Genomic DNA, 22,297 nt, shown 5'->3' with positions numbered 1-22,297 from the left:
TGTGTGATGGCCTGGGTAGGTGTCTGCCTATGACACATTATGACCCTCTTCAACTGTCAGCGGTCTCTGTCAGTTTCCACTTGACTATCACATCAGAAACGGTGGACCTAGGGATGTGTAGGAGTGTGAAAATCTCGCATAAAGATGTGTGACACGAGCGACACCCAATCACTTGACCATGTTTGAAGTCCATGAGTTCCGCGGAGTGCCCCATTCTGCTCTCTCAAGATGCCTAGTGGCTACTGAGTTCGCTGACATGGAGTACCTGGCAGTAGGTGGCAGCACAATGCACCAAATATGAAAAACATATGTTTTTGGGGGTGTCCAGATAACTTTGATCACATAGTGAAGGAATGAAAAACTCTAATATTTGGGAACTCTGATTGATTATATCATTATAAATTGTATCATTTAAAAAGACTGAATAATTGAATTGAGTGACAACATGGTATAATGAGATTAGTTCAATTCTTCTTGGACTTCTTTCTTCTTGGACTTCTTTCTGTCCTCCAACTCTACTCCCCTCCCCCCCTCCCCTCCCCCCCCCCCCCCCCCACTCACACTCGCACGTACACATTCTCTGTCTCTGACACTGCTCCTTGTGTTCTCCCCTTCTTTCTCTCCTTCATTATTATTATTATTATTATTATTATTATTATTGTTATCATTGTTGTTATTATGAGGCAAACAACAGCTTGGCGTATCAGATGTTAATAGTTCTACAATTTGAGATACCAGTTTCAGCTCCAGGAAGGATGTACCATTTCTTATTTTTGAAAATACAGTCTAATTGGATGGATAAGAAAATCTACTCACCAAGCGGTGGCAGGATAAAATACGAGGGTGGTTTGAAAAGTTCTCGGAATGGTATAGAAAAAAGTATTTACATCACTGAAACTTTTTTTTATTTTTCAATGTAGTCTCCTTGTAGATTAGTGCACTTGGTCCAATGATGTTCCAGTGCCTTGATCCCATCACGAAAAAGAGTTTCCTCCAGGCCTGCAAAGTAAAAGTGGTCAACTACAGCTATCAATTCTTCGTTTGAAGTGAATCTTCATCCACCAAGAAAAATTTTCAGTTTTGGGAAGAGATGGAAGTCTGATGGAGCCATATCAGGTGAATGAGGCAGGTGTGGCAACAATTCACACCCTAGTTCATGTAATTTTGCCACGGCGATGGCACGTGTGTGGGCGAGCATTATCATTATGGAAGATGACTTTTTCCTTGCTAAATCTGGCCTTATTTACATACCTTTTGTTGCAATTTGTCCAGGAAGTAAGCATAGTATTCTCCAGTAATTGTTTGCCCAGTGAGGAAATAATCTACAAATAGAATCCACTTCGCATCCCAGAACACTGATTTCATGACCTTCCCGCCAAAGGAATTGTCTTTGCTTTCTTTGGTGGTGGAGACTCAGCATGTTTCCACTGCTTTGACTGTGGTTTTGTCCCTGGGGTATAGTAGTGTACCCAAGTTTCATCTGTGGTCACAAACCAGCACAAAAAATCTTGTTCGTTTCTCCAGAAACAGGCCAAACATTGTTCCAGTATGTCCATTCTTGTGTGTTTATGATCCAGCATCAAGAGTCATGGCACCCATCTTGCAGATATTTTTTTTTTCATTTCTAATTCTTCAGTTAAGATATGATATACCCTTCCAGATGATATCTGGCACGCATGAGCAATTTCACGCATTTTCAATCGATGATTCTCCATAACCATTTCGTGCTCTTTTTGCAATGATTCCTAGAGTAGTGACACATCTTGGCTGACCACTGCACGGATCATCATCTAAGCTCTCGCGACCAAATTTAAATTCATTTGTCCACTTGGCAACAGTTGAATTTGAAGGAGCAGTGTCCTCCATTGTATTATGGAAATTGGCACGAATGTCCATTGCTTTAATACCTTTCTGTACGAAGTACTTAACCACTGCTCAAATCTTGATTTTTTTTCCATCTTCGCAAATCACAGTGCGGGAATAACAATAGAGCCAAGTCACCGCCGCAGCTCTCTTCCAAGAGCATTGACGTGGCATGTGTTTACAGGCAACACTCCAACGGTTATCACGTAAACAAGTCATTGTGCTAGCGCCATCCTGTCATGGACATTCTGAGAACTTTTCAAACCACCCTCATACATGTAAGGATATTGAAATTTGCAAGCTTTTGGAGCCAGTGACTCCTCCTCCTGACAGAAGGGTTGAAGGGGAAGGAAGAGGAGTGAAAGAAAAAGACTGGTGAGGTTTAGGAAATGGGGAGTGTTTGAAAAAGTCGCACAGAACCCCAGAACAGGGGAGACTTACTGGACACGTTAAGTAGGAGGATGTTGTGGCTGTGTGTTATTTCCCAGGAACAATTGTTATCGCATAACAAAGCTTTCTTTCAAGTATTGTAGTAAGGGAGATGAATCTTTGGCACAGTAAGTTCAGTAGTGTTGTTGTGTTCTCTGGCGACAGAGGCAGCAATCCAATAGTATGCGACAACTTGCGGAGGTAGCAGAAACGTGTTGCTGCACTGAAAAACGGTTTTGTGTGTGTGTGTGTATTTGGTAATATGGTTTCACTTTGTTTAACATAACATTTTTTTGTTTTTGTTTTGGCTTTTTCAGTGTTTATTCACTTTGTCTCAAACTGTACCAGGAGCATGGTGAGCCCTTACTTCTTGTTGCCCAAGTTGTAAAGAGTACTGAATTTTTTTTTTAATTTTAATTATAAAGAAGGAACTGAATGGCGTGGATTGTGATGAATCTGACACAACAAAGCTAGGATAAAAGCAGCCAAGGAGGAAGCAAATGACAGCTTAGAATAATTTCAAGAGAGATGCCATTCATCATCGTATATGTAACTATTATAAGAGAAAAGATCATGCAACACTTTCTAAACTATTGGTGTTGATTAAGGAAGACAGTCATCTTAATGACAGTAAATTTTCATTGCTTTTGGCACTAAAGGACAAAGGCTTCATTCAGTTGCCAATTTATTAATGAACAAAAAATGTTGATTGAAAAGACGGATGTTGCATGGCAGTGCAAATTTCTGAGAAGGATGAGGGGTATGACATTGTAATCTACCCCTACCTAACATCATTTGTCGATTGTCACTGTTTTTATGGTTAACTCTTTTAACAAGTTTGGAGAGGAGTAAGATTTACAATAAACTTTTTACTTATCTTCTTTTCTCGTAGTTGTCTCCAATTCTTCACATGTAGGGGCTGATTCTTGAAGCTGAAATCTTTTGATGTTATAGGTTCTCATGGTTCCAATTGAAATAAGTTTTGAAGTAAGCCTGTTCAAATTTTTTTGTTTTCTTCATGATAATATATTCTCACATTTTTCTGTATCACACTGTCTATTGAATTTTTACATTAACAAAGCCAAAATTGCATTGTTATTCCAAATTACAAAAACACGTCTGATCACATCAGAGGCATGCCCACTACTATCTCACTCTGCGGTGTTAACAATATTCCAAAGGGTTTACAAATTCTCTTGACAAATGAGCTTCTATTAATTTATATTATTATTTTATAAATTAATCCAGAAATAAACATAATATACAGAACTAAATTGCATAATTAATAATAGAAATTTTAAGTGTGCTAAATACTTCATAATTTCAAATGTTTTTAAAAGAAAATAATTCCAACTGTCCATTCAGAGCTAGTACATATCAATTGTAACAAAGAAAATAAAGCTATTTCTTTTTACAGGTTTTAACCTAAAAAATAATACATTGTGTACGAAATCGTATGAAATTCTCTTATAAAAACAGCTGAGATAATATTAACCTATACAAAATTCGAAAATATTTTTGGTATCAACTACTTCTGTTGAGCAGAAGTAATGCTAGAAGAGGATGTCTCTTAACAACTTTCAGTAATTTGTGTCTGGGTGAACCTTGGGCCGTCAGCAGTCATTCATTACGTAAAGGTTCAAGTGGTGGATCCCTGAGGGGACAACAGCAGTGCCTTAAAAAACGGGGGAGGGGGGACAAATTATTGTACTGTGTGCCAGTACATTAGAAAGTCTTGTGCTAAACGTCTTTTTTTTTTTTCAAAAGCACAGGTGATTATCATGAAGTATAGGTGATTATCATGAAGGGATAAATAATGTCGTTCTTCAGAAGAGTCTTGAAAAATCACTTGTAACAAATCTCACGAAGCTATCAGTCATTGTTGTGGTTAAAATGTGGTATATCATTCTGTTGTTCACTGTATCATTGTATTCACTATAAGACTGGAATTAGGGCATCACGGGAGGATGAAATGGGCTGAAAAGATGGCATATCGACCTGATAGAAAATTTAATGAAGGGTTAATTGTTTTAAATTGAGGGAAAAAAACTGACCACACATTTTTAAAAGACACAGGCATGAAATTATTCAGCTGCATGAATATAATTTTCATTTGAATACATTGAGGGTGTATGTACTGAAATACAGCAATATGTCATTGCAAACGATAAAAAGCTTGTTCAAACAAATTTTGGGCTTGCAGCCGGTCGTCGTTCAATTGAACGACGACTGGCTGCAAGCCCGAAATTTGTTTGAACAGTCAATTCGCCGGGAAAATTTTAAAATTCACGATAAAAAGCTTACATTCTCTGAAGTTGAGAAACTCCTTGCAGAGGTTATGTATCGAGTGACTAGTGAGACATGGTGGGAAATAGCAAATAGTGCTATAGGTGTCAACAAAAAGGCAGCCAAAAACAAAAGATGCTGTGGAAGCTGTAATTGTGTATGTGGGAGGGAGAAATGATGTTCACGCAGTTTGAGGTGGGGAACTGTTAGCAGTCAGATCTTGACATTGATATGAGTGGAATTTTTTTCATCACCACAACAACAACATGGTCAGGAATTAAAAAGCGAGAAGGAGGTGTTGTGAATGTTCTACAGCATTCTGGAAATAGTTGGCATATCCATACCTTGAGATATTTTGGAATACTAGCTACTGAATAGTTCTTTGCAGTCTCTTTACTTTACTACATTGAGACTAATAACTGTAAATAAATTACACTTTGAGATTTGGCCTGCACATTGTTCCTTTTATGCTTTTGTGGTAAATCAGCCGATCTGGTCTTTTTTTCCTGTGATACTTCAGAACAAGTGCTCCTGTGTCGTTTCAGGGGCCTTATGCACCTGCACGAAGAGATCCCATCCCCGAGGGGAGATCTTCACAAGCCAGCTGTCGCCCACCGTGACTTCAAGTCGAAGAACGTTCTCCTCCGTGCTGATCTCTCTGCGTGTGTTGCCGACTTTGGACTGGCACTGGTACGTTTTGTTTCAGAGATTGTTGGTATGCAATTGTTTTTATTCCAGTACCGTATGCTCAGGACAGCCTCATGTTTGTTGTTTGACTGATTTCATTTGTGTCATACCCTGAATGACTTGCAGTGATTTTTCAGGTAGTGTAATGTGCACAACACCAAAGACTTTTTCATGTCGAATTGACAGATCTAGGGTTCTCTTTTGAAGTAACCTGACTTAGAAGTTGTAATTTATTCACTCCAGGTATGACAAAGAAAATTCAGAACTTTCCATAACAATCAGTACAACAAAGCATTCAAATTCATGTTTGACACTCAGTATACACTCATCTTTGTTTACCAACATAATTACAGTTGTAATTTTTTAGTGACATTAGTTTTGCGACTAAATTACAGAATCTCCCATCTTCTATCTTGTTTCTCTTCATTTAACATTTTCCGTACTTACTAAGTGCTTTAACATTCACCCACAGGAATTTGCATATTAATTAGTGCATTCATGTTTTCTGTAAGTGTGACTTTTGTAAAACTGATGTATTTTTTGTAAAATTATATTAATTATGTTTGCTTATTATTGATTGATGTATTAACTTCTCTCTTTACTGAATAACAAGTATAAATGAAAGAAAAATCACAGAGGAATAATCAAAATTGAAAAGTATCAATGCAGAACTAAAAGGCAGTATAGAGACCAAAAGATTTACAAATATGAAACATACATATGTATCATATTCTCCAGTACTAATAAAAAACTGTTTTATATCACAGTTTTGAAACATACTATTATAGTACAGTAATTAGCAAAGTTTACTCACAGCAGACAAAATAGTGAAATTTCTAAGTGCCAGTGAGGAGCCTTTGGTCCTGTCCATGCATACTGTTGGCACAGTGTCATTTCAGCCACAGGTGCCATCCAGATAGCATCGTCAGAAGCAATGACTACCAGTCAGTTGTCACTGACAGGGTTTATGTGCCAGCATTGAACTTCATTTGTGTTACTGCCGGCAAACTTCGCAACTTCATTGCTACCCATCATTCGCTTATGCTCTCACTGTACGGAAGTGTCGTAGGTTTCCAAAGTGTGACGAGGTACACGGAGGCAAAGTGAGTCGTATAAGAAGTATAGGAATTTTTTTGTGGCCTCGAAGACAATCCCAGAAGAGACGAAATATTATTTGCACTGCAGACTGTAACATCAAAGGTGTGTGGTGTTTCACTCAGAACTGTACAGAGAGTATGTGTAGAAGCATGGGAATGGAGCCCTGTCCTCAGGAAACAAAGTTTCAGTCCCTGAGGAAAGATATTAGTGGAAGAACTGCCACTGATTTGGACGATTTCCAGGAAGACAGCATTCATCGTACTGCATTGGAATTTTACGACAGTGTCTATAATCCCTCCATTCAAAAGGTGGCAGATATTTTGCTTTATGAGGCTGACTTCACTGGAGGCTGCCTTTCTATTGGAAAACTATTAAAATGTCTGAGATTCAGGAACAGAAAATGCAATGATGGAAGAAACAATCTGATGGAGAGATCCAGTATTCTAGCAACTAGGGCGACTTGTGTGAAAAAATTATTTATCATCAAGATTCAAAGAGCAGTGGCAGTTTCAAAGTGATGATTGGCAAAGGCAACACACTTACTGTCTCAAGGGATCATTTGAATATGGTTTTATCAAAAGTGGAGAGCAAATATTTGCAGCTAGCAAATCTGATGATTCTCGTCAAGAGATGACTAGTGATGTAGCTAAACATCATAGTTTAGAAGGTGATAGTCATGGATAACACCAGCTATCATGAGTGAGAGAGAACTGGACAGGTGCCCTCTTACTCATTGCCAATACAATTTGAAAGGAAATGTATGGGCCCTAGTGAAAGGAGAGATTATACCCAAAAATTTCAGCTTCAGAATGAAAGATGAGAGAACTTACTCGAAGAACCCACTAAAAGATGTTACTTGGAAGATTGGACTGAGTGAATTTGCCACACAGAAAGTATGCATCCAAGAAAATTTCATTGGAAACATGGTTATTGCTGAGCATTTAAGCAAAAATAAATTCCATTAAATGAACTACATTTCCTATTTCTTCCTCTCTCCAAAGTGACAAGCACTGTTCCCTTTCAACACGTCGTCTCTTTTTGTATTCCTTTCTCTCTCCTCCAAAGAAATTAACATTGTAAGGCAGAACAGCCACTAGGTGTACAGTACCCGTGCTGGCACATTTGTCAAAGGAATGCTTAGTGGTCAGAAGACCTGTGTTTTCTGCTCTGTATGGAAGTCAAAACTAACATTCAAACGTGAGGGATGTATAAATTCACACAATAAAAATTGAAATAGCTTTGTAATTTGCGTGATATTTAATTGTGTATTTTGCTCGAGTACACCTTACAAATGAAACAAGAATACATTAATAAAGGCTCAGACATAGAACAACGGCTGCTATTTCACTTCAGTATTTTCTAAACATTCTCTCGACATAGGTTTTGCATTTGTAATAAATTGCCTGCTTCAGGCCATAAAATCTGTATTTCAGTGTGCTGTGTGGCAATTACAATTGCTGTGTTATTTACAAGTGAGTATCTTGTAAGACATTGTGTATACGCGTGTCAGGCCGTGGTGTCCAGTGGCACAGTTTGCAGGGTCAGCTTAACATCCATAGGCCTTTGAGCCGACGGTTTCCAACTTCTGACGAGTGAGGTGTAAGACAAGAACGTGAATGGTGGATGGGTGCAGAGGAGCTGGAGGAAACACTTTCTGTACTTGTCCCCTCCAGCTGCTTTTTTTTCTGCTCCGTAGTATGAGAAAAAATGTGAACATTTTGAACTAAAATTATTTTTCAGATTTTTGTGCCCGGGAAACCCTGTGGAGACACTCACGGCCAGGTGGGAACGCGCCGCTACATGGCGCCGGAGGTACTCGAAGGCGCCATAAACTTCTGCCGTGACTCGTTCCTGCGCATCGACATGTATGCGTGTGGCCTGGTGCTGTGGGAATTGGCGTCGCGGTGCACTGGCCCTGACGTAAGTTGGCAGAAAGCTGTAAGGCGGCATTGACATACGAAAAATTTGCTGCACACTATGTAAACATGTTGTCCCAGCGCTCGAATGTTTTACTGATAACTGCCTAAGGGGCAGTAGGGGGGGGGGGGGGGGGGCAGAAAAAAAAACCTGTTTCTGATTTTGGTGAGATTGGGCACATTTGGAGAATTTGCAGCAAATATTGTGTCTGTGTTGTTATGCTACCGAGCTGCCTCAACACTCCTAGACTATGAAGTATTGTTGGTCTTGTGCCTGTATTTATAGCCAAGTTCGACTTCCAGTGACCCTTATGAAGTTTGATGCTCATTAGTTTTGCTGAGACTGCACTATTTTTCTGTGAAACACACATTCCCTCTCTGTTTTCTAGTTCTGGAGGACAAAGCATTTTCCAGCTCTGGTGGGTAAGTTGGCTGCTGAGATCTTCATATACTGGGTACTGGACCCAAGCCTTGTTTAAACTGAAACCTCTATCTTAAGATTATTATGTTCTCTGACATCTTTATCTGGATACATATATTAATTACTCTGTATCAAAAACTTGTCATTTGCACCACTATACTGGTCTCTTCATGTTTCATTTCGAGAGTGTGTTTGAGGCAGAGTATGGTGACAGCTGATTCTCCCAGTTGTTTTAGTTAGGTGTGTCGCTGATGTTCCTTACACCTCTCCTTGACTTATTAATAGTCTGCCTCATGTAAGATGTACTACATTCACATGGTACATGCTATAGGATAGATCATCTTTTAGCATCACAAAGAAGCATTTTTATCTTTATTGACTGAAGTGTCCACAGAAGAGATTGAGACTGGGGAAGAAAAAGAGAAGCTAAGAATTGCTTACCGTATTTACTCGAATCTAAGCCGCAGTTGAATCTAAGCCGCATCTGAAAAATGAGACTCGAAATCAAGGAAAAAAAAATTCACAAATCTAAGCAGCACCTGAAATTTGAGAGTCGAAATTCAAGGGGAGAGAAAAGTTTTAGGCCGAAACAAAGTTGGTCCATTGTAATATGAGACACAATTTAGGTCGAATGAATGACGATACAGCTACATTAGTTTGGTTCGACTTGTAAGCTTAGCAGTTAAGCTTTACCAGGTAGCCATTGCTATGCGTCAGGCGCTCCATCCTTATTTACATGAGTACCCTTCCTTTTTCACGTGCTTCGTCTGGTCTGAATTGATTGCTTATTTTTCTTTGATCTGATAAGCGCCATTTTCTTTGTTATAGGTGTTTACATCACTCTAAGCTGAAAATTCATTACTGTACTGTGTCATGCATTGTTTGTCACATTCTGATAGTGCGTGTTTACGGCCTGTCGCTGCTCGAGGCATGGCTTGCTTTTGTGCGCGCTATCGCCGCTTACAATTAAAAAAAAAATACTGCTATTTGTTGTTACTTACACTGCTGCTTTCTTTGATAATGATCAACAAGAACCAAATAATAGACTCCATATGATAGAAGATGTTCTGAACGAGAGTTTAGCGAAAATTTTTCTCCGTTTGAAAATCTTTGTAGGCGCCTCTTTAGTACATTACATTCTGCACAGAAATTAGTCATCTGAGATTTAAAAATCTAGTCAATTGCTGTGCTTCATTTCTGACTGTATCACTATTAGGCATAAGAATAATACGAATATAAACATGACATGATATGTATATTCTTCAGTGTTTGCTATTGTCTCACTCTAGTTTCGTAGTTTATTAGGCAGACAGGATTTAAATGAGATAGCAGCAAACACTAAACAATACATGACAAAATGTTTATATTCGTATTGTTCTTATGGTGAAGAGAATACTGCATGTGATTCACAATTCATAAAAGTTCCTATTAGCAACCATCTCTTTTCACAGGTAGGAAAAAATTGAGAACGTAGAGTTGGCCATATTGACGAGTAGAGTTGGCCATATCGACAAACATCCCAAACAGTCTTGCCAGTCGGATTTTCGTAGTACATTAAAATGCTGCTACATTCGAAGATGAACAACACAGAATTTGTATTTACTTCGTTGGATAATGTATGAAAATGCAGTGGTCGAAACTTGGGGCAGAGAAAAAAGCTCGTCTTCCACCTTTTTTTAAATTTATTTACTGACGCAGAGGATTTGGTGCCAGTATTTATCTTTGTGCCTACAAAGCATGCCTGTGTAGCGCTACATATATTCGATGGCAGAAGTTAGTTGTGGCGGCACCCACCAACATTTTTCAGAACTTCCGCTTGCTTTGCACTCGATTCCAAGCCGCAGGCAGTTTTTTGGATTACAAAAACCGGAAAAAAAGTGCGGCTTAGATTCGAGTAAATACGGTATCTACTCTATGCTGGCTCACTCTTCACAATGGTAGATAGACATTTACAGAAACATTACATCCAGTCAAGCAAATGTGACATGTCTTGCTTGGGTGGTGCAGACAAAAGGAGAGTTTTGAAGAACATCAGGAACACATTAGTGAAACTATCTAGCAAATCAGCTGTCACCAAGCACTGCCTCGAATACAATCGTAAAATGAAATATGAGAAGGCAAGTACTGTGGTGCAAATGCCAAGTACCTGGGGCACATTAATTAAGGAACTAATCCAAATAAAGATGTCAGTAAACCTAAAAACTGGAACACAGGTTTCTGTATAAAAACAAGGTTTGGGATTTGGCACCCAATTTATCATGATCTTACCAACAATCTATCTCACCAGAGCTGGTAAACATTAAGGCTATGCATGTGTCATGGAATAACAGTATGGGCTCTGAAAAGCAAATAATCATCAAAGTGTGTTGTGCGCACTGGGAGTCAAACCGAGCTGTAGTAGAACAACACCAGCAACACTTCACTATCTGGTTGAGTCGAGGCAGTGAGTACACATAATAGCACAGCTCACAGCTTGTGAAGAAGTTGTCGAAATATTGTGCAATAGTGTGTTTATTGTGGTCCTTTAATAAAATTGTGGACAGAAACAATCCCAACAGCTTGTATAAAACAGGTATATAGAGGGTGCTCTCTGAATACTGAACTGTATTCACTTCTCATTTGCATTAGATACTAGCAAACTGATTCATTGAGCTTCAAGGGAGGCAGGGACTTGGAAATGTTGCAGAAACAATGACAAGACAAGATATATAAAAAATTAAGTTTTAAGAATTAAAGTTTTATTGCCATGAAGCCAAAGGAGTAATTTGTCCCTATAGCTGATACATTCATTGATGGAGAATTTAATGATTGTGTTGATAGTTTAAAAACTTTATTCTGTACATTTTTTCATCTCAGTTACAAAATAAAAGTAAACAACATAACATTTTTTAAACAGTGATTTTTAATGAAGTACCATTTTTTACTAAAAATGTTGTGAACCTGAGAGTATGTGTACATTAATAATACACAGATTTAGATGTCGATCTATGAGTAACATCAATATTATTACAGATGGATGTCCAGTGTCCTTAACCACTCCACAGCTTCCTCACCAGTGTGATACATCTCCTCCATTGAACCATTGAACCTTCAAAGTGGGCAGTCCACAACGATGTGGCTGACGGTCTGAGGCACGTCTGCACAGTCCAGTCGCAGAAAGAGTTATTGGCAATCTTCCACTTGTGCTTCCAAAACTGACATCTGCCATGTTGGGTTGTTATCCGGTTGAGTGATGTCCAGATTTTCCTGGTTTGGTTGAAACCAGGGGGTTGTTTGGTTGGGTGAGAGATCAGTCCAGATCTGTCTGGATTTGAAAACAGCCAGCTGCTTCACCAAGATTCATTTATTGTAAACTGATCTTGGGCCAGCTTCTTTCCTAGAATCCAAGAAGGGTTCCAAGATTTCAGCCTAAGATCTTCATGTAGACAGTTTTCATTTATTGGTGAGAGAGGCTTGTCACAGTAGTTATGCCATTCTTTCTTCAGTGCTAGTGCTCTTTGGAGATGAGGAGGTGGAAAGTTAGAAAGTACCGGAAGCCACTTCTGAGGAATAGACGCAATGGTGCCTGATATAATCCTCATTGTGTCATTCAGCCGGACATCTACCTTCTTTGTAAGGGTACTGTTAAGTCATACTGGACTGGAGTATTCAGCTACTGGGTATACTAGGGCATGTGCTGTAGTTCTGACAGTAGATGCAGTGGGACTCCAACCTGTTTGTGTGAGTTTGTGTAGAATGTTGTTACGGTTTTTGATTTTAGCAGATGTTTTGCTTAGATGTGCACTGTAGGTCAAGGATCGATCCAAGATGACTTCTAGATATTTAGGGCATGGATCGAACTTCTGCAGGTGGCCACGATATTGAACTTGAGGAACATAGTTGGCTTGTCTGTTGCTCAGATGGAAGCTGCTGATCTCTGTTTTCGTTATGTTTGGTTTCAGTCTCCAGGTTTTGAAGAACTTGTCCTTGAGTCTCTGAAGATCTTCTGTGAGCGCGGTTTCTGCTGCTGCGGAGTCATTGGACTGGGCTGTCAGTGCGAGGTTGTCAGCGTATATAAACTTTCTACCAGTAGTAGTGGGTATATCCGCAGTGTATATGTTGAAGAGCAATGGGGCAAGGACCGATCCTTGTGGTAATCCATTATTCAGTTTGTAAGGTCTGCTTACGTTGCCATTTAGGTGCACTTCAGTCGCTCTGCTGGCCAACTTGTTGTTCAGGAGGGTGTCAAGTTTTTTGCAGGTGATTATATTAAGGAATTTGAGGAGCATCGCTTTTCGCCGAACTGTGTCATATGCTGACAATGTCAGGTCCACAAACACTGTTACAATCTTCTTGCAATCCTGAAACCCTCTCTCTATGTGACTTGTTAGGGCCAGCACCTGTCCGGTACAACTGCACTTTGATCTAAAGGCAGCTTGCTCTACTGATATGTTATCTAGGGTTGTAGCCAAGATTCTATTATATATTATTCTTTCCAGCAGCATATAGCAGACACTCAGGGAGGTAATAGGCTTATAATCTTCTGCATTATCTCTTTTTTTCCCGGGTTTCAGTATTGTGACAATTTTAGCTCTTTTTGATTATTGGTGGTAGCTGTTCATTGCCTCTATATGTGACAATTGCACTTACTACAGTTTGTCACAGAATGTATTGAATTTATGTAATGTATGATGTTATGAGAGCCAACAGTTTTGCTCTGTAGGAAACAATTTTCTCACATTATTTATGCAACTATACTGTTAATGATAGAAAATAATTTGACAGGTGTTACAAGAGCACTGGTTATAAATAAGCCAACATGATGCTCAGTGTAATCCAGAAAGAACAAATTCTTGATTGTATATCAAATATTCTTGTCTCATGGATCACATTGTGTTGGATAATGAAGATCTGAGATACATAAAAGTGCGACGATGTAAATAGAATTGTCCATTCCAAACATAACGTAAATACAGATACGTGGCGTGTGAAAATGTGCAAAGCCTGAAACTGGTGAACTGTTAAATAAATAGCAGATTTGGTGTTAACGTTTAAAAAAGTGTCTTTTTTTCAATATTTGAGAGCTGCAAGACATATTGTACTGAAAACAGAGCACCAACCAAGAGTAAATGAAACTAAAATAGTAAGTTGTTAAGAGAGATGAAAATGAGTGACTTCCAGTCAAGATTACTGAATTAAAGGAGTAAATTACTACAGGAGTAAATTCTTGGTTTACTCCCAAAGTAAATTTATTTACTCCATAACTGGCAGAGAGCACCCACAAAGAGTATGCTACTATGTTAGTAACTTAAGCAGGAAATAAGGCCAAAATTTACTAGTAAGCAGTAGTAAGAGTAAAGTTGGAGAGTAAGGTGTGTTCTTTGGTTTCTGCATATTAAGTACCAAATTCAGTGGATTACGTGGACTACGAAGAATGTATTGAAATGGAGGAAGAAGTAGACGTCCCAAGGATAAGGATTTTAAGGGAGAGAAGAGACCCATTTGTGATGTATAGGGACAGTGATTTCAGAGAGTGGTCTGAGTTCCATAAGGATTCTGTTGAGCTGCTAATTGGTGTGCTGGAGCAGTTACTGCAGCATAATTCTGGCAGGAACCGTGCTTTGTTTCCTAGACTGCAACTTCTTTGTGGTCTGTGAAGCTTTCACCCAGGCGCTTATCAAATCGTAGCAGGAGATCTCATTAACGTACATTGTACTACTGCCGGAAGAGCTTTTAACAGTGTGATAAACAATTTAATTGCAGTAAAGCCACTGTGTGTGTTGCTGCCTGGGAACCAAGAAAATATGAGGTCTGTTCAAAAAATTCCGGAACATTCGTAATTTCGCGCCAGTGGTTTGTTGGAGCAAAATGTAGTTGATATACCTGCACTGCCACAAGTTTCATTGTTGTATATCTGTTAGTTATTGTTCAGTGCTGTATTGAGTAAAATGTTGTGTCGCATAGTTTGCGAATTTCATTATGGCAGAGTAAAGGAGCGACACGTGTGCATTAAATTTTGCGTGAAACTCAAGGAAACCTTCATAGAGACACATCCAATGATGCAGGTAGCTTACGGCGATGAGTGCATAAGCCATACTCGGTGTTACAAATGGTTCACACGGTTTAAAAACGGCCATGCAGAAGTTATAGGTGACCCTCATTCATCATGCCCTTCGATTTCTGCCGATGACGCTCATGTCAGGACGTCAACAAAATTGTGCATGCCAATCGAAGACTGACTATCTGAGAGATTGCAGAAGAACGTAACATTTCAGTTGGATCATGTTGTGATGTCCTGACACAGCGTGTTGGAATGCATCGAGTTTGCCGCCATGTTCGTCCCACGGCTCAAGGCCACGACTAAAGACCAGAAAGACCAACTTGAAATCTGTGAAGAGCTTTTGGATCACCCAAATGAGAATGAGATGTTCCTTAACAGACTCATTACTGGTGATGAGACATGGGTCTACAGTTATGATGTTGAGACCCAGGTTCGATTTTCTTAATGGTTTGTGAAAGGTTCTCCAAGACCAAAAAAAGTTTGACCGACCAGGTCAAATGTCAAAGCCATGCTCGTAGTTTTCTCTGACTTTGAATTCATGCCGCAGGGACAAACTGATGATAGCATCGTGGAGATTGTTGAGATGCCAGCGAGAAAATGTGAGAAGGAAATGGCCTGAAATGTGGTGAGACAATTTATGGCTCTTGCATCACAATAACGCACCTGGACATTCATCCCTGTTGGTGGGTGACTATTGTACAAAAAATGAAATCACTGTGCTGCCTCATACTGCATACTCTCCAGACCTGGTCCATGTGGACTTTTTTTCATTTCTAAAGTTGAGAACCCCTCTGAAAGAACGAAGATTTGCAATGATAGATGAGATAAAATTCGTAGGCACCGTTTCACACAATCCAGCAAGAGGTGTACCGAAACTGCTTCCGGAAGTAGAAACAGCAACGGGAGCGGTGTATCAATTGTGGAAGAGAGTATTTTGAAGGAGACATGCACAATAAGTAAAAGATATGCGTAGAAAAATTTTGTGGACAGATTTCTAGAATTTTTTCGACAGACCTTGTACATCAAGGAACAGAAGGGAATTCTGTGAAATTGGTGGATTCCCGAATGTCATAGGGCCCACAGATTGTGTACATATACCCATTCTCTGTCCCTCTAGAGCACAAGGATAACTATGCAGAAATAGCAAGAATTTCTTTTCCATCAATACACAAATCACCTGGGGCACCAATACGAAGATTTTGAATGTGGTAAGCCGTTGGCCAGGTTCCAAACGTGATGCATGCATTTGAGACAATTGTAGAGTTGCTGCGGAATTTGAAAATGATAGGTTGCTTGTTGGAGATAGTAGATATGCTCTCTCCAAACATCATATGACTTTTGTGTTTTGACCTCACACAGGAGCTGAAGGGTGCTACCAGTTATGTAATGGAATGTACATTCAGTGTTCAGAAAAAAATCCCATAACTTCCACTTTAAGTTTATGCTCTTCCCCCAAGATTTCTCTTTGTCTTTCAATAAACAGCATTTTTGCATTATATTCCTCTCATATTAAACACATTTTTAACGAATGAAACTCATCTACATTTTTCCAACAATTCCCGGTTCTTCACTGCAACTGCATGTCGTCTGTCCATTATTATTATTATTATTATTATTATTATTATTGGTGCATCTTCTGATAACTTCCCACCAGAGAATGGAAGCTGAGGCTTGTGACTAAGGGATAAAGGTTCACTTTCAGCTGTTTCATTGCCATTTTCATAGTAGCTATCATCAATGTTGCTAGAAAGGCTCACATTCTTTTCAGTTGTGTCATTGTTGTTAACTCTAGTTATCCCCTCAAAAACAAGTGCAGTCATATCAACAACCATTTGGCTTATATTGACTGTCTTCGTCTCTGCTATTCTCGATTATGTTTAGCTTTCATTGTCTTTGCTTTCGCTTTCGTATCCTTCCACATTACTTTAAGCTGCTCTTGTATTCTTTGTGTATGAGCTCTTGTGTTGTATTCAACATGTATTTCTTCCCAAGCATCTTTTTTTCCTTTTTAGCATATTCTCACTGTGCTGTTCAGATTCAATGGTAGTTGTGTACTTTTTCATTGTTTCAGCAAACTGCTCTTTTTCACTTTCTGGAATTTTTTTGAACATTTCTTGGCCACCTCCATGTTGCTGTTAGCTCATATCTAAAGCTGCAGGTGCCGCTTACATTAACAAGTGTCACCTGCTAGTAATGGATGGTGGTAGTTGTACATCACACTAACATGATATTATTGTCAAAAAGTGACATAATAATGCCAGCAGTAAATATTTTCCTAGAGGAAATGGAAATGCATGTGCTATCAGTAGGCTGGAATGGCTTACTTTTTTAAACAAAAAGGCGTTACTACTTTAGTTACAACTAAAGGAGTAAATAGAAATTGAGCTGTCCAACAGTTACTAAAAGAATATCTTTATTGCTTTGGAAGTAATTTGTTTAAGTAGTTCAGACTAAAGAAGTAAGAGTTAGTACAAGAGAAATTAATACTAGTTTGGTGCTCGCCATCACCATAGGCGATATTCTCCTTCTTATATATATTTCTGGTGTTCATAGGTTCAGAAATATCTGTTTGATATTTTTGTTGTGAAGTAAGAGATAATGAAGATTTTAGCGCATATTGACAACTGTTCTTTTATGCAGTTGACAACTACAATGGCTAACACTTGCTTTTTTAACATTTGATACTACATCCACTAAATTCACGCATCAAATTAGACATGTATAATGTTCTCAGACAAGTATCTGGAATGTTGTAGACAAATTCAGAGAAAAAAATTACTCTTGCAAGCATGTGTAAGCATAAATATTTGTACCTTAAAATAAGTTGTAGTTTCATCAGGTGCTTGTTATTTTTCAGGGTCCAGTTTCAGAGTATCTATTACCTTTTGAAGAGGAAGTCGGACAGCACCCAACTCTCGAAGACATGCAAGAATGCGTCGTACAGAAGAAAGTTCGCCCTTGCTTGCGTGAGCACTGGCGCAGTCACCCGGTATGTGACAGTTTTTATTCAGCTACGCTTTTCCTGTAATGTTGTGGACAAAAGCATGTTTGCAACAAAACTTAGTTATAAAATAAAAGAGAGCTGCCAGATAATTTTGCAATTTTTTCTCAGAACTTTTTTCCAGTTAGACAGGTCAAGCTAAGGCCTGTCAACATTATTACATTTTCCAATTTTGAGTCCCATTGTGGGCAAGCAGGCAGTATAGTCCACAATATCGTAGACCTTTCACTTTACATAAATTACATTCACATGCATAAATTACATTCACATATGTAAGGCAATACTGACTCTACGATTTATTTTAGAAGCTAGATTAAGAAAAGGCAAACCTACATTTCTAGCATTTGTAGACTTAGAGAAAGCTGTTGACAATGTTGACTGGAATACTCTCTTTCACATTATAAAGGTGGCAGGGGTAAAATACAGGGAGCGAAATGCTATTTACAGTTTGTACAGAACGCAGATGGCAGTTATAAGAGTCGAGGGGTATGAAAGGGAAGCAGTGGTTGGGAAGGGAGTGAGACAGGGTTGTAGCCTCTCCCCGATGTTGTTCAATCTGTATATTGAGCAAACAGTAAAGTAAACAAAAGAAAAATTCAGAGTAGGTATTAAAATCCATGGAGAAGAAATAAAAACTTTGAGGTTCACCGATGACATTGTAATTCTGTCAGAGACAGCAAAGGACTTGGAAGAGCAGTTGAACGGAATGGATAGTGTCTTGAACGGAGGATATAAGATGAACATCAACAAAAGCAAAACGAGGATAATGGAATGTAGTCGAATTAAGTCGGGTGATGCTGCGGGAATTAGATTAGGAAATGAGTCACTTAAAGTAGTAAAGGAGTTTTGCTATTTGGGGAGCAAAATAACATGATGGTCAAAGTAGAGAGGATATAAAATGTAGACTGGCAATGGCAAGGAAAGCGTTTCTGAAGAAGAGAAATTTGTTACCATCAATTATAGATTTAAATATCGGGAAGTCATTTCTGAAAGTATTTGTATGGAGTGTGGCCATGTATGGAAGTGAAACATGGACGATAAATAATTCAGAGAAGAAGAGAATAGAAGCTTTCAAAATGTGGTGCTACAGAAGAATGTTGAAGATTAGATGGGTTGATCACATAACTAATGAGGAGGTACTGAATAGGATTGGGGAGAAGAGAAGTTCGTGGCACAACTTGACTAGAAGAAGGGATTGGTAGGTAGGACATGTTCTGAGGCATCAAGGGATCAAGAGTTTAGTATTGGAGGGCAGCGTGGAGGGTAAAAATCATAGAGGGAGACCAAGAGATGAATACACTTAGCAGATTCAGAAGGATGTAGGCTGCAGTAGGTACTGGGAGATGAAGAAGCTTGCACAGGCTAGAGTAGCATGGAGAGCTGCATCAAACCAGTCTTCAGGACTGAAGACCACAACAACAACAACATATGTAAATGATAACATACAGCAATATTATGAAAAGGGAAGTTGCTACTCACCATATAGTGGAGATACTGAGTCACAAAAAGGCGCAACAAAAAAACTGTCACAAATAAAGCTTTCAACCAGTAAGGCCTTTGTCAAAAAAAGACGACACACACAAGCCTGCACGCGCACACGCAAATGCAACTCTCACACACGTTACTGCAGTCTTGTGCAACAGGAGCCACACTGTGGGCAGCAGCACCAGTGCGCAATGGGAGTGGCGACTGGGTGCGGGTAAGGAGGAGGCTGGGGTGGGGAGGGATAGTATGGCGGGGGTGGCGGACAGTGAAGTGCTGCTGGGGAGTGCTTAGGGACGAGGTAGAGAGAGGGTAGGGCAGCTATGAGCAGTCACAAAGTGAGACGGAGAGCAGGGGATAGGTGGGGTGGGGGTTGGAGGTAGCAGAAAAGGAGAGAAGTGAAAAGACTGGGTGCAATGGTGGAATGAGGGTGTGTAGTGCTGGAATGGGAACAGGAAAGGGGCTGGATGGGTGAGGATAATGACTAGCAAAGTTTGAGGCCAAGAGGGTCACGGAAATGTAGGATATATTGCGGGAATAAGTCCCACCTGCGCAGTTCAGAAAAACTGGTGTTTGTGGGAAGGATCCATATGCCACAGGCTGTGAAGCAGTCATTGAAATGAAGGATGTCATGTGTGGCAGCATGCTCAGCAACAGGGTAGTCCAGTTGTTTCATGGCCACAGTTTGTAGGTGGCCATTCATGTGGACAGACAGTTTGTTGGTTGTCATGCACACATAGGATTCAGCACAGTGGTTGCAACTTAGCCTGTAGGTCACATGACCGGTTTCACAGGTAGCCCTCCCTTTGATGGGATAGATGATGATTATGACGGGACTGGTGGGAGGGGTTGGGAGCAGGGGTTGTGTAGAGATGGGCGAGTATATTGTGTAGTTTTGGCGGATGGCAGAATACCACTGTGGGAGGGGTTGGAAGGATAGTGGCCAGGACATTTGTCATTTCAGGGCACGACGAGAGGTAGTCTAACTGCAAGGATTACACAGAAGGACTCTGCCAGCTTCAGATACATTCACCTATAAACCTTGCCACAGTGACCCCATTCCAGAAATCCAGCAGGATCTCCAGTCACTCCTCAAGTCCTTGGACCCATCCCAGAACCTCTCCCCAGAGTCCGCCTCTCTGCTCACCCCTGCCACTCCCCCCGCACTCCTACCTTCTGCATGCTTCCTAAAGCCATAAACCCAACCAACCCGGAGCCCCCTTTGTGGCTGGATACTGTGCCCCCACTGGGAGAATCTCTGCTCTCGTAGACTGACACCTTCAACTTATTGCCCTCCTATCTAAAAGATACCAACAATTTCTTCCACTGACTCTCCACAGTTCTTGTCCCTTTACCAAACAGTGCCCTGCTCATCAATAGTGGTGCCACCTCCTTTTGCACTAACATCCCTAATGCCCATGGCATTACCGCTGTTAAACACTACTTTTCCCAACACCCAATGGATTCCAAACCGACAACCTCCTTCCTAGTCGCTATGATCAACTGTATCCTCACCCACAATGACCTCTCCTTTGAAGGCATTATACATGGCACCATCTTGTGCCAACCTGTTCATAGTTCATTTAGAGGAATCCTTCATAAAAACCCAGAATCCTAAACACCTCACCTGGTTCAGAGTCACTGATGAAATCTTTGCGATCTGGATCGAGGTGATGACGCAGTATCCACATTCCTCCAAAACCTCAACATCTCCCCCATTTGCTTCAGCTGGTCCTACTCAGCAAGCCACCTTCCTAGATGTTGACGTCAACCTGAAAGATAGCTACTTCAATACCTCCATCCATATCAAACCTACTAACCACCAGCAATAGCTCCACTTCATCAGCTGCCCTCCCTTCCATACCAAGAAGTCCCTTCCATACATCTTCGCCACTTGTGGTCGTCGCATCTGCAGTGATGGGCAGTCCCTCTCGAAATATATCGACGGTCTCTCTGATACCTTCACACCCTGTAATTATCCTCACAACCTTATACAAAAACAAATCTCCTGTGCCTTATCTTTCCTGTCTCCCACCAACCTCCCAAAGTTCTACAGTCCGGCCACAGAGGAGCAGCATTCCCCTCGTTGTTTAGTACCACCAAGGACTGGGGCAACTGAATTACATTCTCCGCCAGGGTTTCGACTACCTCTTGCCGTGCCCTGAAATGAGAAATGTCCTGCCCACTATCCTTCCCACCCACCCCACAGTGGTATTCCACCATCCACCGCACCTACACAATATACTCGTCCATCCCTAAAATAACCCCTGCTCCCAACCCCTTATTTCACGGCTTGTACCCCTGTAATAGACCTAGTGCAAGACCTGTCCCATACATACTCCCACCTCCGCCTACTCCAGTTCCATCATAAATATCACCTATCCCATCGAAGGCAGGACTACCTGTGAAACGAGTTGTGTGATCTTCAAGCTAAGCTGCAACCACTGGGCTGCATTTTATGTGGTCACGACAACCAACATGCAGTCTGCCGCACGAACGGCCATCGACAAACTGTGGCCGTGAAACAACTGCACTTACTCCAGTCCCATCATAAATATCACCTATCCCATCGAAGGCAGGGCTACCTGTGAAACGAGTCGTGTGATCTTCAAGCTAAGCCGCAACCACTGGGCTGCATTTTATGTGGTCACGACAACCAACATGCTGTCTGCCGCACGAATGGCCATCGACAAACTGTGGCCGTGAAACAACTGCACTACCCTGTTGCTGAGCATGCTGCCACACATGACATCCTTCATTTCAGCGACGGCTTCACAGCCTGTGCCATATGGATCCTTCCCACCAACACCAGTTTTTCTGACTTGGACAGGTAGGAACTTTCCCTGCAATATATCCTACATTCCCATAACCCTCCTAGCCTCAACCTTCGTTATTCATTATCCTCATCCATCCAGCCCTTTTCCTGTTCCCTTTCCAGCCATACACAACCCTCATTCCACCATAGCACCCAGTCTTTTTACCTCTCTCCTTTTCTGCTACCTTCACCGCTCTCCCCACCTCTCTGTCTAACCTCCTGACTACTCATAGCTGCCCTAACCTCTCTCCACCTTGTT

At 40.5% G+C, this 22,297-nt stretch overlaps 1 protein-coding gene across 2 annotated transcripts in view; it reads left to right on the top strand.

The window, feature by feature from the left end:
• The window catches only part of LOC126428471 (activin receptor type-2A), a 118,582-nt gene that overhangs the window by 81,530 nt on the left and 14,755 nt on the right, over nucleotides 1–22,297 (top strand). For both annotated transcript variants that reach the window (XM_050090407.1, XM_050090406.1), the window contains exons 7-9: nucleotides 5,124–5,268; nucleotides 8,104–8,283; nucleotides 17,598–17,729. In XM_050090407.1, the coding sequence (XP_049946364.1) occupies nucleotides 5,124–5,268; nucleotides 8,104–8,283; nucleotides 17,598–17,729 (457 nt within the window). The remainder of the gene's footprint in view (nucleotides 1–5,123; nucleotides 5,269–8,103; nucleotides 8,284–17,597; nucleotides 17,730–22,297) is intronic.

The sequence above is a fragment of the Schistocerca serialis genome, chromosome 12, assembly GCF_023864345.2.
Source record: "Schistocerca serialis cubense isolate TAMUIC-IGC-003099 chromosome 12, iqSchSeri2.2, whole genome shotgun sequence".
Classification (NCBI taxonomy): domain Eukaryota; kingdom Metazoa; phylum Arthropoda; class Insecta; order Orthoptera; family Acrididae; genus Schistocerca; species Schistocerca serialis.
The sequence above is the reverse complement of the archived record's forward strand: the minus strand, read 5'-3'. Positions and strand labels throughout refer to the sequence as shown.